This window comes from Thunnus albacares, chromosome 2 (assembly GCF_914725855.1).
Source record: "Thunnus albacares chromosome 2, fThuAlb1.1, whole genome shotgun sequence".
NCBI classification, from domain to species: Eukaryota; Metazoa; Chordata; class Actinopteri; order Scombriformes; family Scombridae; genus Thunnus; species Thunnus albacares.
Window position 1 is genome coordinate 1773479 of NC_058107.1, and position 19248 is coordinate 1792726.

The 19248-nt window shown below is 41.2% G+C and overlaps 1 protein-coding gene across 2 annotated transcripts; it reads left to right on the forward strand.

Annotated features, from left to right (window-relative positions):
- Positions 1–667: 667 nt before the first annotated feature.
- Positions 668–18860, forward strand: golga1 (golgin A1). 2 transcript variants are annotated; one of them, XM_044362657.1, is made up of 24 exons: positions 668–864; positions 1766–2066; positions 5320–5410; positions 7061–7135; positions 8291–8388; positions 8474–8506; positions 8591–8719; positions 8862–9031; positions 9180–9291; positions 9387–9470; positions 9596–9721; positions 10642–10737; positions 11138–11233; positions 11600–11695; positions 12710–12850; positions 13059–13133; positions 13367–13456; positions 13748–13850; positions 14176–14336; positions 15167–15325; positions 15445–15504; positions 15684–15908; positions 16012–16098; positions 16862–18860. In XM_044362657.1, the coding sequence occupies exons 2-24, from the start codon at positions 1938–1940 to the stop codon at positions 16940–16942; spliced, it is 2517 nt and encodes an 838-aa protein (XP_044218592.1). In that variant the 5' UTR covers positions 668–864; positions 1766–1937; the 3' UTR covers positions 16943–18860. The 2 variants fall into 2 exon arrangements, with proteins under 2 accessions (XP_044218592.1, XP_044218599.1); XM_044362664.1 differs by having other exon boundaries at positions 674–771.
- The last annotated feature ends 388 nt before the right edge of the window (positions 18861–19248 follow it).

Consider the following 19248-nt stretch of genomic DNA (forward strand, 5'->3'; position numbering starts at 1 on the left):
GATAAATTACTGTAAAATATAAAATAGTGTTCATGAAAGTCTTTGCAGTAATAGCCCTACATGAAAGGAGGCAGTATTTGCTGTAACAGGCGAGCATTTTTCACATGCAGCTGTTCCAACACAAAAAGTTAAGCATATGATGGCAAAAATATGCACAAAATTAGCAAAAAATCTCTACTGGAATAAAGGAGTAACAGTTTCAACAGAGTGAATGAAACTGTTAATTCAAAAACTGTTTCTTCTTTCAGTCCTCATGTCATGTGAACTGAAAGGGGTTCTGAGAAAGTCAGCAGTACCTTCCTAATGTTTGGGGCAGGGAAAGCCCTACAGTGGACATTTACTGCCGCTCCTATTGCTGCAGAGGCAGCATGGGGCAATTTCAGGCTGGAGGACAGTTGTGATTTGTTGATAATATCTGTACTAATAAACTAAGTTGTATCAAGTCATTATTATAGTAGTTTAATAGTTATTATTCCATAACAGAATTAATAAGCAGCTATAGTAACGTGTGTGTGTGCGTGTGTGTGCGCGCATTCACAGGTCTGCTCCTGCTATTACCTTTCCTGCCTGTAGATGGCGCATGCTGTCATGTTATTGGCTGCTGCAGCCACGTTTCCCCGCCTCACATGTCTTCTTAGCCAATGAACACAGTCACAGCCGTGACGTCTTCAGTCATATGGGTTGGGGTGATTACGTGTAGCTCACCAACTAGCAGTTAGCTTGTCAGACGAGACGGAACAAGCGACTTCGTGTCAACTGACACAACGATAGGTATTCCCGGAGTGTACACAGAGGAAGGGCAAACGTACAGTCACTTAGGACCTGAAAACGCGTCGGACTGATATTTTAACCGAAGTTAATATGGTAAGAGAAAGGCGACTTCAGTGAGCGAGCAAGCTAACGATAGCTAACATCAGCCGGCGGTGGTAACGTTAACTCTCATTGTTATGGCTAGAAGAGCTAGCTGGCTGTCAAAACTAGTAGTACATGGCCAAATGGGATTAACACTGATAATAAAGCATAACAGAGCTTTTAGACTGATGCTATTTCTGACCTGACTTGTCGACACATTAACTATGAGGTTGAGTTTAGTTTGGATAACGTTACACTGTGCAGTCGTAGGAACAAATGTAGTTACAAACTCCGGCTGCAAAAGAATGTTTTTCAAATACATTTTTTTTTTTGCTTTTTGTGCGATTAGTTTTCGATTCATGTTTTTTTTTTCAGCTGTAAAAAAACATGTTTTGCAGTGCCCTAAAAAATGTAAAGGTCTGGTGCAGTTTGCATTACAAAAGAAGAAGTCGGAAGGTTGTCATCTGCTTTGAGTAACACAATTATTAACGTAATATTGGACAGTTGTGGGAAACATTTTCATCCAGCCACAGTGGCATATTATAGATTTTGACAAACACATCATTTTCCCAGCCAGCTATCCATAATCAATCAAATACTTTGAAGCGATAGCTAGTTTGGTTGTCCACATTTTCTTGTAGGGTAGAGGGAGTAGCTAATCACAACCACACTTTGCCAGCATTTGTAGTCTGTCTTTTATTGGTAGTTCAAAACTGCTCTTCCATTATTATCACGAGGGATTTGTCAGCACTCATCTCTTTCATTATTAGATTTATCCAAAATACAGACAGGAACAGTAGGTGTTGATCTTGTTGTTAGGCACATTACAACAGTGTGACATGTGACTTATGTAGACAAGTGGCCACTGTTGTAAATTTTGGCTTGTAATAAGTGTTTCTCTCTGTTTTTCCAGATGTAGCGGAATGGAATTACCACGACAGTCTTCTTGTGAGCGGTTCTGCATAAGGACACATCTCTGTTTCAGCTCTCAGAACGAGGAGCCGTGAACTCCATGCATTGTGTGGTGTCCCATACTCACCAGAAGCTGCTATTTGCACTCATAAAGAGACACTGACAGGACAGAAATGTTTGCCAAGTTGAAGAAGAAGATTGCAGAGGAGGCTGCCACAGCACCGCGGAGTGGCGTTCGTATACCCCGCACCATCAGCAAGGAATCCATCACCTCAGTGGGGGCAGACTCTGGGGATGATTTTGTAAGTAGCCTAATGCTTTGAAACCTTTGATTTCCTAGATAGTCTACATCTTTGGTATTTAACCATCCATTGTTTGGAGGTTTCTTTACATTAGATTAAAATACTCATTACATACCATTAATCAGTTCACTCCTCTTTGGTCTAAACTACAGTTCAGATCTGACGAATTAATTCAGCAGCAATATTTGCAGAACAGTTTATTTAAAAACAGTAAAGTAGTTAACTGATTAATTTTAATCCCGCATATGAAACTGGAAAAAATGTCCACTTTCAATGAAGTCATCTGTAATTGTTATAATTGTTTCTGACCTGGAGGATAAATCAAAGAGCTTTTTATATCCTGGAGTTTATTGGCTGTCATAAAGGCAATAAATTGTTGTTATCCTTCAACAGCATTTCAATACACTATTAAACAGTGTAGTTTTACACCAGTTGATAGAATGTTTTATTCATACTTTGTAACACTCCATAATTAATATTTATTAAACATTTTGTTAAGCTTTTGTAGTGTTCAGATCAGATAAGAAGACACTGCTGGGAATCGGAATAACATCTGTCTCCATATACCCATAAACCTCTGCTTTCTGTAGTCTTTTCCTGTAGTTGGTGAGGGTTTTGTTACCTTAAAGGAGCACAGAGTAGCATCTCTGTATTGTAAAGGTGTGAAGGAAAGTTCGTTCTCACCCTCTAAAACAGCTGATATGAGATTTAGCTTCGCGCACTCATTACATTGTCATGTATCAATCAAAACTGATACAGCAGAACCAGACATACTGTCTTCTTTATTGCACGCCTACATCACCCGCATGTCAACTTGATTTCCAGTGTCGGAGAGACATTCAGTTGTGTTAAAGTTACTGTAAGGAACTTTCACTTTGTGTTTGAACAGAAACTGTAGTGTTTTCCTGGAATGAAGACTGCATTTCCCATAAGCACCACCACCTTGTGTGGTTAAAATCTTGGTTATGGCGTGCATTTGTTTCGGAAGCAAAAAGAAAAGACAATACTTATTTTTAATACTGCTTTTATTTTTTAAACACAGCTGTTTGCAGGATGCATAACGATGAAGTCATGTATCTATTTGTGGCTATGTAAGATTAATAATTGTAATATGAGGATGGTGAAGCAAAGTAAACTTTTTTTGTTTTAGACACATAGGTTACATGTAAGGCTGCATTCACACCACCTTCCCACAGGGTTGTGCGTGGTGTGGGTCTGTCTCTCTCCCTTGCTGGTGCTCGGGGAAACCGACAAGTCTAACTTGACTTTTAATGTTGTGAAAGGAAGAGAAACGTCCTCCCCTCGTCCTAGTGACGTCTTTGTACTCCCTCGTGCTACAATGCTACATGTAATATAAACATAGACTCTTCCAGTCTGCCTGTAAATTGTTTAATCGGATTTCACGGGAAATCCGACCCGGTGGTACTATATAGAAATAGGCAATCTTCTTGCTGATGGTCTCGTTTGCTTATGTAGGTCATATAGAGGCATCATGAGACTGTTTCATAAGCAGTTAAAAGTTCCTTGTAGTAACTTTAAGGTAGTAGCGGCTAATGTAGCCTCTAGCAGAGATGAGGAGCTACAGAGGTCTGCTAACCTCACTTTGTTCTAACTCCACACCCCAGATGACTCAAGTGACATCACTAATTTATTAGATTTCACACACAGCCCCCTCTGGAGCCACAAACACATGCAGTCACACTCCCCAACACCTGTAAACACACTGATGTGTAAATCTGATGGAGTTCCCCTTTTCCCTCCTTTCATCCGTCCTTGTCTTTTTTTATTCATACCAGTGCGGTGGAGCAAACATCTTCATACAACACACAGAAGGGACTTTTCACTCTCACTGGATTCTCGCAAGCAGAGCAGGAATTTCTATAAACAGCCAATGAAAGCAAAGTGTCTCTTCTTCTACGGCTCTTAAACTGGTCTGAACATGGCAGTGAGCACAGCGGCCTCTAAAACAGAACGACCCATATTTTCTCTAGATTCTCTCTGTACCTGAATCTATATTTGCTGTCACCTCAGAACGTGCTCAGTGTGAACACACAGCACCTTGAATGTTGGTAGACGGCGTGTATGTCTGTCTGCTCTCTGATATTTAGGCCAGTTGTCTAAATGTTGGAGATTCTCGGGCAGCTCCGGGTTGATGCTGATGGCCGGGGTCCAGCTGCATTAGTAATCCCCTCTGTGGCTGGATAAGAGCCTTTTTACTGCCTCTCTCTGACATAATCGAGCCCCAGGGACCATCCCAACGTGCAACATCCCCGCACAAATGTATAGATGTGACCAGTACCACATCTCTCCCCTCGCTGACGTTCACAGGAGAATATATAGAAGCATAATGAGAGTCTGAATTAAAAAGGCAGCAGTTAAGCTTGAAATCCGATTTTTGGTATACAATTAATTTTCCAGTACTGATGGTGAGAGTGGAAAGACAGGATAATGAAAAGTCATCTGAAAAACAGGTGATCCTGTCGTTTGTCACTCTGACTGTGGAAAACGACTCCAGGGCCGTGATAGAAGCACCAGTCAGGCAGGTACATTATGTTGGGTGTGACTGACATTTTTATAGAATAGTGATGACTTACTGGGCTGGTATCTTTTGTATTGAATACATGCCATTCAGGCAAGATACCGATACTGATTACTAAGTCTTAAGACCAACCAGTGTAACATGAAGCCCTGTTGACCTGTTTTTGTCAGTTCCACAGTCATATTTTTAGAGTTTTGTGGATCTATGTCCATATTGTTTTCAAGAGAAGAGTCATTTGCTTGTGAAGGAAACCTATATCTGGTTAAGCTCCTTTCATTGGAGCTAACAGGGATAGTTCAGTCCCTCACCAGGGAATCCAGACTCCTGAGGCTATAGTGTAGTATCAGTTGCACTTGGTTAAATTATTTAGTGTTGTCCAAGTCACTGAGTAGCAATATAGGCAGCTGATATGTGACACTTTGTTTTTGGTACAATGAATCACTCAGCCTGTTTAGATAGAACTGGTGCTACCTTCCCTTTCTGCAACCATTCATATAAGTTTTTATTCTCCCTGCAGCTGATTGGCTGATCAGATACGTCAGATAGAAGGAGTAGTCACTTACCCTGGAAGTGTTTCAAATGTCACAGCTTGATTAATTGTGACTGATAAAGAGCAAGAGGATATTTACTTTTAAATGAACCGGTATGAACTGGCTGAATATTAAGCGCTACCTAATACTGTGTGTGTGTGTGTGTGTGTGTGTGTGTCTTCAGGCATCTGATGGCAGCAGTTCCAGGGATGACCTGCCCGCTCAGCTCCTCAGGAGGAACGATCAGATTCGGAGGCTGGAGGCCAAGCTATCAGGTAAGACGTGTCACACCGAGGTTAAACAGCTGGAGAGATTCAGCCTGCAGCGGAGAGGAGAGAACAGTACCTGACATTTAAGCCCGAGCACAGTCTGTACCTGTGATGCACAGGCCTGTAGACAACAGACATTTTCATAGCTACTGAATAATCTGATCACATGACCAACTCATGAAACATAAACCAGGAAATGGAATTTTCCTCTGTATTACTCTGCCAGTTAATGATGTAATGAATCATTAAAGTTAAAAAACCATTAAGGGAAACTTTGATGACCGAGCTCAAATTGCGTCCTATTTAAAAAAAACTCAATATCCCATATCTAGCAATTTTCAGTCACACCCACAACGAATAAGAGTGTCAGACCATGAGAAAATGATAGATGGGCCTGCCAGTGTGAGCACACAGGACCAACCAAAAAAAGAGAAGCATTCAGACAAACATGACACACATAACAGACAAAATACTGGATAAAATACTGGTCTTGCTAGTGAAACTTGGAACGCTCGGTTTACGAGCTGCAGCTCAAACTAACTGTCAGTTCAAAAGCTGAAATATATATATAAACGCTGCTGTAGAATAAATCACATTTATCAGTTATTGAGCACTTAAACTGTGCTTTAGTCTTTGTGTGACACAACTACAGACATTTTAAGAGCCTGACTTGAATACTTTCTTCAGGTCAGCTGGTTTAACATACTGTAAGTTTGCCAGAGAGACAGATTTTAATGTTGGGTGAGTCCATTTGGCAGTAAGGTGGTGGCAGCTAATCAGAAATTTTCCAGTTAAACATCAGTGTCAAATGGAGCGTGATACTGTGAGAAATAAGCCAGAAAGTTTGAAATCATTATGCAACTAATGATTATTTTCATTATCGATTTAATCTGTTGTCATCAGTTGTTTTGTTCATAAAATGTCAGTCAGTGGTGAAAAATGTTGATCACAGTTTCCCAGAGATCAAAGTGACATCATCTTAAAATGTCTTGTTATGTCTCGACCAACCGTCCAAAAAAAGACTAAAGAAACCAGGAAATATTCACATTTGAGAATCAGAGAATTTTTAAAAAATGACTCAAAATGATTAATCGACTATCAAATTATTTTAATAGTTGTTAACTAATGGATGAATAGTTGCAGCTCTAATCGTTTGTCCTGGAAGAACAGTTTCCTCTTCCTGTTTCTAATTTAAAACAGGAAAGCAACTTATCTTTCTTGTTACTGTGTGTCAGAATGAATGTGATCATTTCTTGATGTGGGTAATATATTTGTATTTTTATTGAGTTTTATTTCTCCTCTACTCAGTATAATAGCTCCTCTTCCTTTTGGGTGGCGTATATGACTTTGCATCCCTAGAAAAGGTTAAAGGTCGCACATTCTCACGCAGCCTTTTAACCAGTATGGTTTTCTCACATAAGAAAATCATTAGCAGTTTTACCTTCCATTATTTCTCAACCATGTTTTCCCTTTTTTGTTTTCTCCCTCTCCTTTTTTATTCACTTTCTCTCCTGCCTCTCTCTTTACCGTCATCTGCCTGTTCCCTCTTCCTGTTTGTTTTTGTGCGTGTGTGTGTGTGGTTGTGTGTGTGTGTGTGTGTGTGTGTGCGTGCTCTCGATGATACCCCCATCCCGTCACCCTACTTCCCAACACTAGACTACGCTGAGCAGCTACGAATTATGCAGAAGACCAAGGACAAGCTTGAAATTGCATTAGAAAAGCATCAGGATTGTACGTACCTCTACTCTCCTCCCGACTAGCTTCCTCTCTCTCTCTCTCTCTCATCTGTCTGTCTGTCGGCTGTAACAACCATCACCAAGCACATCATCACTTCTTCCCATGAAGACAACCTTTTTTATTCCAGAAAATGCTAATATCACGGGCTTTAGAAGTTTGCTTTGGGAGCGCTGGATGCTTTTTCCTTTTTTAATCTTAAAAATCCACCTTCACGTCTTTCACACTGGTATTTGTTCAGCACGTTGATTTAATTGCGTTATTTATGTATTGTTGTTTACTTTGTCGGTGTATCCATTCTCCCTTAACTTGTCCTGATTACTTTGACTTAAGCTAACAGTCTCCAACAGCTGCTAAACATGTGATATAAAGCTTTCAGTTGGAAGAAACATAGACTGTATGATAGAAATATAGCTCATTAGCTACAACTCAACATGTCTTCTAGCCGTGTTGCATTCTGGTCTGTGGAGCTTAATGCCAGTGGAGAAACTGATGATGACTTTCTCCTCATACTGTCTGTCCAGCATTGTTGGGATTTACTGTATTTATGGTTCTGAGGGAGAATCTTAATATCACAATCTAATCAGCAGGTTGTCATAAATCATACTGAGAACATTCAAGCTCCTTACAGAACGACACTATATGAGCTTTCCACTAGTGCTGCTCCTCAGGCCAAAGTGTCATCAGTCTAATAGGCGTAACCCGTTAGATTAAACCTGTTGGATTTGAACGACCCCACAGTGTTTCTTCTTGTGCTGTCTTCAGGGCAGAGTCGTAACCGTATCAGTTTGTTGTGAGTTGTAATGAACGGTGCAGCTTCACAGAGATGTAGCCTTGTTTGTTACTTTAGGGTGGATTTTTTTTTTTCTTTCTTAAATCCGCACATGGCTATTTGCAGTGTCAGCTTAAACAAACTGCGTTTTAATTTTTCCGCCATGCATCGCTTGTCTTTGCCTGTCTTTGCTTCTCGGATGAACACACTTCTTAATCGGACTCTAACTTTCCACAGCTACTAACGGTTTTTACTGTCTGTGCTGTTTTTAATATTTCTGTTCTCTTTGGTTGCGTACAAACCTCTGTATGGTTTTCCATCTTTCTCTCTCTCTCTCTCTCTCTCTCTCTCTCTCTCTCTCTCTCTCTTTTGCTGCCTAGCATCCATTAAGAAACTTCAAGACCAGAGTGAGACTCACCAGGCCAGCAGAGCCAAAATGGCAGAGGGGATGACTCTAGCACTGGACAAGAAGGATCAGGTAAACACTACTCTGGTGTTACGTGTAGTACAGTGCTGGTTTGTGGCTGGTGTCATCATGGTTTTTTTCTATCTGTCACCTGCAGGAATGGATGGAGAAGATGGCCGTTTTGGAAAAGGTGATGATAGAAACCTGCACATGTGTTGAAACCGGACTGTGTGAGTGTGTGTGTCGGTGTAACGTAACTGCTGTGTTTGTGTAGGAGAAGGCTGCACTTTCAGCCCGGCTGGAGGAGATGATGGAGCAAAGCTTGACACTCTTCCAGAAAAGGGATGACCTGGATGAACTGGAGGGCTTTCAGCAGCAGGAGCTCGCTAAAGTCAAACACATGGTACTTGCACATAACCGCGAGGGAACGCGATTGATCCTGAAATAGTTTTTTAGATGAGATTTGACCTGGGCTCATAACACTGTTTTCTAAAGTGCATAGTATATTTCTTAATTATGCTTTGTTTCCCATCTGTGTCTACCAGCTGCTGAGGAAGGAGGAGCAGCTGGGCCAGCGGGAGCGGGAGCTTCAGCAGAAGGAGGCTGAAGTTCACTCGGCAAAGCGAGGGCTCTCTGAAACCCGGGAGAAACTCCAGGCTCTGCAGCAGCAACACAAGGAGAGCTGCACACTCAACGCTGAGCTGGAAATAGAGCGGTAAGAAGTCATGCAACATGAAGAAAGGCATCTGGAATCCACCAAAAGTCATTTATGATCTAGAAATTGTAGTTTTGCATTTATCGTTGACTATGAATGTTGTGAACGAACACCACAAGATGGAGTGTGTATCATTGGGTTTGTGCAGAGAGGAACTGCTGCTGCTCAGAGAGGAAGCAGACAAGAAGATCAGCGAGCTGGAGGGACAATGCCAGGAGCTGCAGTCAGTCATCCAGCAGATCTCTGAAGACTTCCAAAAGGTCAGTCCTGAACAGAAGCTACACTGAAGTCACTAACGCTGTTCATTCATCGCTTATTCGTCGAGTGAATTACATAATTTGTGTTTGTTTTTCAGTCACAGAGTATTGTGTCATCTTTAGAGAAGTCCCTCCACGATCTACAGACTGAACATGACGCCCTGAAGTTGCAACAACAAAAGGTCAGAACATAAAGTTTTTCCAGTTGTTATCGTCTCTCACGTTATTTGAAAAGTTTTTAGTGTAAAGATGAGGGATCCTGGATTCTGTGCCTGTTTTTGGACATGTTTTCTCTTCATATCCTCAGGCTGCTGTGTCGGAGGAGGACAAGGAGCGCTTGTTGGTGGACCTTCAGAAGAAAGTGACCTCCCTGGAGAGACGTCTGCAGGGGAACCTGAGCCAGGACGAGCATCTACAGGAGCTTCTCCAGGAGGTGAAGAATATCTAGTTTAGGCCAGTGCTGCTTCCTAGTCTTCAGTTTAGTTTTAGTAATCTTTTTTTTTTATTTACAATGAACTGAGACTTGTGGATTGACAGTCAAGCAGGGGACACAGCAGATTAGTTGATAGGACATACAGCTCTCAACTAACACATAACACGTAACTCTTGGAGGGTAATTTGATGGTGTGGTATTTTATTGATCACAGACACTAAAACTAATAAATATAATCTAAGCTTGCCTTCACCTAAATGTCATTATGACTATGCCCGCCAGGGAATCATATTGAAGAAAAAACAGAGTGGTACATCCTGTCAGCTGAGGTGTTTCCTATCTGTGCAGCTCCTCAATGGACTGTTTCATTTCACCCTGACGGTCCTGGTGTTTCCTCTGCAGGCTCCACTTCACTCAGCTGCCCGTCAGACCCGATGCTTCTTCCCACTTTAACCTGAATAACAAACCGGGGCTCAGCGCTCTGGTTGAATCCACATGGAGAGCCGGGGCTAACGTTAGCTGAGAGGCTAGTGGAACGCTAGCTGCAGCATGGCCAGAGAGAAGCACAGCCAGCTAGCCTCTGCTAGCCTCCCAGCTAACGTTAGCCCCGGTTCTGCATGTGGATCCAACCGGAGCGCTGAGCCCTGGTTTGTCATTAAGTGGGAAGAAGCAGCGGGTCTGACGGGCAGCTTGAGTGAAGCGGAGCCTGCGGAGGAAGCACCGGGACCATCAGGGTGAAACAGTCCGTGCAGGGAAGCACAGTCAGGCGGAGGAGGAGAAGGCGACAAATCAGCCTCTAATAATCGGCAGAAATGGCCGATGCTGATTTTTCATATTAGAGTCGTTATCGGCCGATACCGATGATGTGCCGATAATATCGTGCATCTCTAGGTCTAATTACCAATGCTGTCAATTTTCAGAAATCCAGTCTGGAGCAAAGTCTGGAGGAGACCAGAGCAGAGCTACTGGCTGTTAAAACAAACCATGCTGATACTGTCAGCTCTCTGGAGGCACAGGTAAAACCTTTCACTACTCTCTAAACCCTACAGCCTGCATCTATTACCACTCAATCTGCAGCCACATGATTGTAAATATCAATTCTGTTCATTAAATATTATATATTTACTCATTGTGCTAAATTAGCAGACATGTTTCCAAACTATGGGTTTAGAGGGAATGTTGTTTTGGTTTGATGAAAATCAACATAAAAGTAGTGCAAGCTATGACATGCCGAACCTTGCTCTACCCAGTTGATGCTACTGAGACTAAAACAAAGTGTGACCTCGCCAGCTTTCATATTGTGAATAGACTCAGTTGTCAAAAGAAAAGCGTTCTTACAGTAGATAGAACAGGTCATGAACTTATGTCACAGAATATCCCTCCAGCTCAACACGCGTGTCTGTTATCTGACCTCAGGTATCCAAAATGAGCTGCAGCATTACGGAGCTGCAGACTCTCCTCCGACACAAAGACGAGTCCTCCAGAGCCTACAGAGAGAGAACAGACACGCAAGTAAGCAAGCAAGCAGACCCGCTGCTAAAATATTAACCAAAAAAAGAGGCATCACTGCTCATAATGTCAGATTGTTTTGATGCTTACAGTTACCAGTCAAAGGTTTGGACACATTTTCAAGAGAACTGAGAAGCTTTAAATGACCTTGATTGAAGCATTTCATATTATTTAACAAAGTTTGATGGTTAAGAGGACCAAAGAAGTGCAGTTAAGATTGTCTGACATTCAGCAACGGTCAGGTTGACCTGGCTGGACTCACTTTAATACGTCTGCTTCCTCACCTCGATAGAAAATAAATAGATTTCTGCTGACTGGCTACTGATGTCGCTCTCAGTGTGAAAGTCATTGCACTGTACTGTGTTTCAGATAGCGAACCTGGAACAGCAAGTCCTGGAGAGCAGTGAGCGACTGAAGAGTGCAGAGCAGCAGATCACAGAGAAACAGCAGCATGTGGAAAAACTGGTGAGTCCCCGTTTACTGTTAGATCACGAAACGAGCCAGAACTCATCGGCTGTGTTCGGTCTGTTTTAGGACAGAAATAGGTTTGATATTTGGCAGAGTGGTAGAGTAGCTAGACTCTCTCTGAGTACACAGCCAGCTGAGAGAAGGAAAACCACTGAAAAATAGAATATAAACAGCACATTCCTTCATCATTAGGCATGCTCAGCTATTATTTATTATTCAGTAAAAGCTTTTTAAACACGGAATGCATATTTTCAAAATTATGCAAGTAAATAAAATCATATAGAACAAATTAACGCTGTCTCTCAACATCATCATAGTCTCTGTTTATCCACAAAAAAAACCCAGAAAATTCCTGACTGTGTTGTCATCTGGTGGCAGTATGAAGACGACAGCGTATGTTTTTGATTTCAGCACAAGATTTCACACAGCAAAAGAAATCCATTTTTAGAAGGTTGTCCAGACCGTGCAGCACCAGTGTGCATGCAGAACAACACGTAGCATCATCAAAATACTTACCTGCTGTCTGTAAACATAGAATATCAGTCAGAAAAACAACTAAAAACACGTCATTCATGAGAATATTACACAACCTTGTCTGCATCGTATCAGCAGTAGGGAGTCAGGGCTGACGTGGCTGATCTCTGCAACACAGAACACCTGATTCATCAGCTGTCAGAAACAAACTCAACTACTAAATGAAGTGAATCCCTGGTTGCTATTTCTATTATATCTAAAACTGTATCTCTAGATTATTGCTCAGGAAAACACTTTTTTCTTCTACATTTATCAGGATATTTGGGTGTGTTTCCTTTAAAAATATAACAGCAGTTGCAAAGCATGCACTCATAATATACATTAATTAATACAATAAACTATTGATATGTAACCTGTAGCCATCACTAAAATAGAAAGATCCTCATGCACTCAAGTCCTTTTACTTTAAATCTGGTTAAAATCAAGTAAAAATGTCTTTTTGTACGCGCGTGTTTAATAATGCATTTTGTTTTCCAGCAAGGCGAGTGGAGTGCAGAGAAGGCCTTTCTGGATCAGCAGGTGTGTTTGTTGCAGCAGCAGAGTGAAGAGAAGGCCAGTCGGCTGGAGGGAAGCATCGCTTCATTACAGACGGACAGACAAACCATGCAGGACAGGCTGGTATGTTCTTCTTTTATAATCTGTAACACTATGCAGTAGTCACGCTGGTATTCCATTCATCCCAAGAGGCTGCTTATTATTCTCTCAATCAGCGCTGGAATAACTGCTCATAGAAATACATTTATTGCAGTGAAAAGAGAGTTCGCAGCATGGAAAGCATCTGTCTTATATTGATTAACACTTTCTCTCCCCTGTTGTTGTGCGGCAGGCTGATCTGGAGAAGCAGAAGGACGAGGCAAACTCCTCTCTGAGACAGCGGACAGAAGAGTTGGAGCAGTGCACGGTTAGACCCACTAGAACACATTAGGTTTTCATGAATGTACTGTATATATTCACATTTTGAAGGATGAGAACTCACACATTGAGTATCAGAGTCTGTAAAAGTAACATACAGTAACATAATACATAACCACAAACTACATACTAAGTACTGAACATTCACTAAAATGCTCATATCCACTAGAAACATAGAGAATAAATAAAGTCCTCATTCCCTGTCTTGGTGTATTCACTCAGGTGGAGCTGAACAGCCGGCAGACAGTAAGCACTGAAATCGCCAAAGCTCTTGAAGAAACCAGAAGACAGAAGGAGGAGCTGCAAACACAGGTCTGTAGGCAAACACACGACATGTGCAACATATGGGTACCCATAAATAATCTATAAATAGTATAGAATGAAGTATTCTCCCCTCTGGACCAGTCACAAACACATATGGACCTTTATTTGATCACTCACAGATTATAAAACAATGGAAAACACATTCAGAGCTGGTTTTCATTCTAATGAGAGAAAGTTTGAAGCGCCCTCTGGAGGCTGCGATGGTCATTACACCTCAATTGTAAGTGTGAAAATGTGCAGTGTGCAATGAAAAGTGTTTGTGTGTGTGCTTCATGTCAGGTTGGAGAGATGGCCGTATCTCTACAGAGCTCACAGCAGGAAGTGTCCACCGTCAGTGAGAAGCTAGCACTGAGAGAAGAAGACATCAAAGCACTCCAGAATGGTACACACACTTTACATCCATCACAGACAAATACTGCTACTTGAATTTCTTGTTCTTCTTTTTCAGAATCATGAATTAGCTTCCTGAGCTGGAAAAACCTCTTAGAAATGAAGTTGAAGTCATTGTAGTAATGCAGTGATTACAAACACTACCACAACTGTGGTTTAGCTGTCACTCTGCAGAATATGTGTTCTGATTCACTACTTTTATCTGTGATTTCTTTTTAAAAACACAGATGTTGCTACATTTTCATAATGTGATTACTTGAATTTGTCCCCTTTTGGCGCATAAAGAAATCAAACATCTAAACGTTTGTGTGTTGCAGAGGTGCAGAGTCGGCAGGCGTCACTGGTCCAGCTGCAGGAGGAGTTTGAGCGGCAGCGAGTCCAGCTGGAGCAGATGGAGCTGGACAAAGACTCTCAGCTGATGAGCCTGAGGGAAGAGCTGCTCAGCCAGACACAGCAGCTAGATGGCTGCCAAGCACGGGTTAGCACCTACACACACACACATACTGGACATGCTCTAGTATAACACATACAGCGTTGCTTCAGAAGATTATATGGAATCCACCCGTCACCCAAGCAAAGAGCAGATACTCAGTGGATGCTTAAGATATGATATACTTACTCGTATCTTGCACCTGCTCAGACGAGGCTAGAATGGCAGGAGTGATAGCTACTTTCACAAATGATCAACACCTCAGCGTATGATCTTTCCATGTTGGTGAAAGGAGCTGATGTAGTAAACAACATCAGTAAATTGTTTGGGATTCATTTCTTGCTGATTATTGACTTAAGCATCACCCATAAAAGGTGACATCCATGGTTCCATATTTAGAGCTCAAGTTTAAGACTCAAGTTTAACCTTAAAAATGATCGTGGTAACACTTTACATCACCCTGTTTAGCATTTAGAAGCAGTATGTAAAAGTGTAATGAATATCAACAGCTGTAACTCCTCCTGTGGGCACCCAAGTGGATGCCCGTATAAAAACAGATAATGAATGACAATATACTAGTTGTAATAATGTAAAATATGTCTTCATAGAAGTTATAATTGGTGACAAATACTGTACATTAACAAAAACTTTAGGGCCGCAACTACCGATTATTGTCATTGATCATTTTGCAGACTATGTTCTTGATTCAATCCTTTTAGTCAGTGGAATACTAAAAATAGAGACAGAACATATATTCTTATTCTCTCACATTGTATAAGCTATTTTCTGCTACATCATCATTTCAACTTGTATCATGAATCAAACTTTGGTTAATGGTCTGTGTGTGTGTGTGTGTGTGTGTGTGTGTGTGTGTCCAGATCTCGTACCTGGAGGTGGAGGTGGAAACCCTGACAGAGCAGCTTCACAGCCCTGCGGTGTGTGAGGAGGATCAGAACGGCAGTGTGACGGTGAACGACCTGGATCACATCCAGAAGGTCAACAGAGAGCTGGAGCAGGAGCTCGGCGACAAGAACAGGGTCAGACAGCTCTCTATTCACATCCTGTCATCTCCGCTCAACGACCACACGTTTACTGTAGTTATGAATGTTTAATCTTCAGAAGAAGAGGTTGGATGAAACTGGTTGTTGTCTTGCAGACCATCAAGCAGCTGCAGCAGAGGATGGCAGAACTGAAGAGGACTCTGCAGAAGGAACTGGTGAGACTCCTCAGTAGTCCAGTTATAAGACCTAAAGTCATTCTAACATTGATGTAGCTTAAAAGTTGCACTTGACTCATTGACACCAGACTTATATTAATAAAAACTGAAGATTAGAAACTATTGCAGGATGATCATCTGGGAGTAAATAAAGATGTTTCCTTCTTTGTGCTCTGTAGAAGTTGAAGCCGGAGCCTGAAGCTGAGGTGAAGGAGAAGTTGACAGAAAGCAGAGCAGAAAAACTAGAGAGGGTTTGTCCAGACCCGCTGCCGGCGTTCAGCCCGAGCCCCCCGGCCTCCAACACCACGGTGACCAACACCTCAGACCTCAACGACTCACGAGAGATCAACTTCGAGTATCTCAAACACGTCGTCCTCAAGTTCATGTCATCCAGAGAGGCTGAGGTATGTCACCGGTGCTCAAGCTTTTGTCTGCTGTTGAAGACTAAATAACTGCACCTGACTCAGTCACACAGTCTGAATCTACGTCGTGTTGTCACTCTCACAGGCGTACCAGCTGATACGAGCCGTATCTGTGTTGTTGAACTTCACACGAGAGGAGGAAGACATGTTGAAGCAAACTCTGGAATACAAGGTCAGTGTTTGATCAGCAGTGACTGTATTCAGACATCCTGTCTGTATCAGTGCTACTAAAACCTCATTTCTTCCATTTACAAATTAGAGATTTATATTTTTTTATGTAGTTAATGATAGGTGCTATTATTATTTGGGCCCCCAAACTCTTAAAATTGAACCATTGCCTGTTAAAATATTAAAGTATTGTGAGTTTTCCCCCTGAAAACCTCTCAAAAGTTCACACCATCAACTGAAAACTGAGACGGGCTGCAAGTATAGACCCTTTAAAATATTGTGTTTCTTGTGATAAAATATATACATGATGTATATATGATATAATATACAACTTCATTTAACAGCATATAGTGTTCTTCTGGCAGTATTTTACTGTGGAGCAGCTGCAGGCTGGATGTGTTGTAGTTTGCGCAGCATGCTAATCGCATTTTTATTGGAGGAAATATTTATTGGAGGAAATATTGCAGTGAAACACTGAACTTCAGTCCAGCTCAGACAATGTTCTGCTACAGGAAGCATAAACTAGCAGCCTCATGAAACGCAGCTTTTCTGATATTGAGGAAATTAATATGATAATAATAATTTAAATAAAAATGCATGATGCAATAAAATAATAATATTCATAAATGGCTCATAATATTGTCTGGTGTTTAATAATATAAATGTATACAATCTTTGAATCTTAACATAAAAGCATGTTGATATTTATTCCTCTGGGTCAGTTCTATTGTAATCTCACCTGATGGCTGGTATGCTTTGTGTTCTAGATGTCCTGGTTTGGATCCAAACCTTCTCCTAAGGGCATCATCCGGCCTTCAATCTCAGGCGCTTCAACCAGCTGGAGCTGATGACAGCAGAAAGAGCTGAAAGTGATGAGAGAAGGGAAATAAAGGAAAAACCTTCCTGCGTGGCTCCCATCACTGAGCAGGACTCTAGCTTTAAACTCTGAACAGCCTCCCACAGTTTGCTCCGGACGGTTGTTTTCTACTCTGTGGGGACAGAAGGGCTGCACAGTGTCTGTGGAGGGAGAAAAGGCCTATTTATAATCAGATGTTGATTTTAAAATGACACAAACGGTTGAGGCAGATGGGATCTTGACTAAAAGAATCATAAAGAGTAAACTGACACTGGAGGTTAAATTGTCCCATTTGATTCCGCACACATGGCACAAATCTGATGTTTCCCCGTCAGTGAAAATGGCAAAAAGCAAGTTGGCGTGTAAGAAAATAACAGACTAAGATGACCGGCATTTGGAAAACAGCCTCACTTCTGCCCAGATTCAAACTAGTCACATCTGTTTTTGTCGGATCTTCACTGGACAAACACTACAGCCTTTGATCGCTGAGGGACCTTTTAACTTGTCACTTGGTTTTTCTTTCATTTTAAATCACAGAGGGCTTCTTAATGAAAATGTGTCATTTTAATGACCTGTATAAGATACTGGAAGAGTTTATTAAATAGTACCTGACAAATGGACATAAATAATTCACACTGATGTCAGAGGACCCAAATGAGTCTACTTGTAGAGTCATAAAAATATCATCAACCATTTTTTTTTTTTGCTCCAATAGCACTACATTGGTTTTTCATAATTATCTGCTGAAATATTAACGATAGCAGTGAAAGAAAGAGAGTACAATTAGTGTAAGTTCCTTGATTCAAAATGACAGAGTTCATTAAACGAGTGCTGGAATTTCTGTCCAGAAGAGAAATGTCAACACTGATATTTGACTCATGATCAGTCAGGATGAACCGGGTTGAGTCGGGGGTGTATCTGTCTTAAACAGTGAAATGTACAGTACCAGTACTCTCATTCAAGAGAATGGAAAGGTGTGTCCAGACTTGACTGGTACTGTAATTGCTCTCATTTCTCTTTAAAATTACATTTTCATCATGTTTCATCCCACTGTATCATCAAGATAGTCTGAACTAGAGCCTGAGCCTGATTCTTGAGGCCAATTCCAGTACTGGTATTTTAGAGTTAAAGAAATCTGATGATATTCATATTTAAACAAAAACATATAAACCAATTTTCGGTTTGGCTGAGAAAGAATTGTGGACATGATACTGTATGTACTGATAAAATTGCAAATTCCTTCTGGTGACCAGACTTTATAACTGCAACACTGTTTCTAAATAACCTCACATGTTTGGTATTTCTGCATCAGTTTCTTGTTGCCAGTCAGCAGACATATTCACTGATCTATCTGTAATTTGATAAAAAAATGGGATGGGCTCTAGTCAGAACAGCTCATTTTCTTTAGAACTGAAGATAATTGCTTGGCCATTGGCCTGTTTTCACAATGAGCTGAGCCTCTAATCAGACCGTGCTCTCAGGTCCTGCTCCTGTCACATGAACTGGGAGAGTCTAATCTAACCATGCTCCTAACCTGAACCACCAGTAAACACCTGTAGAGCTTGAAAGTGAGAGGCTCAGTTCAGGGTAAAAAAAAGTTTGAAGTGCTGGTGCTGGAGGAAGACAAATGGCTGCCACAGCTGATACAATCGTAACACACAGACTGTTGTATGTCCTTTAACACCAGTATGAATGATTTTGAGTATAGTTGACCATTTGGGTAATAATTATAATGTGATAAAATAAGTGAATGCTCTGTAAATGATGAAATGAGAACATGCTCTACCTTTACCTGCCTTTGCAAATGTAAATGAAAGTACATTCCACATGTCTATTTATACATAGAAATATGTACATACTGTATGCATTAAGAACTTTATAAATCAGTGGATGTAAATGGTTTGATGTGACCAGTTGCAGTATTTATCATCATCATCATAGATCTGAACCAACTTCTGTTTCTCACAGCTTGTTACTCAGTCCCACTGCCCATCACTACCCTCCCTCAGTGTGATCTCAGTCACAACACCAAGAGTTAATTCTTTACGTCAGTTTTTACATCAGCCAAGGGAATCTGCATGCCTGCTGCTGTTAAACTGCACTGTTGTTCCCTAAAGCAGTCCGGTCAGTCTTTTACAATATTCTTCATTTCTACAAACCAGAAGATTCACAATTTGTATTCACTCCTGGAATATACATACAGTAAAATACAAACGTCAGGGTGCCGTCTATCAGTCACTGCACCGCTAGTATCTGCTGAATACATACTGTCACTGTCATCATCTAGTGTTACTAATA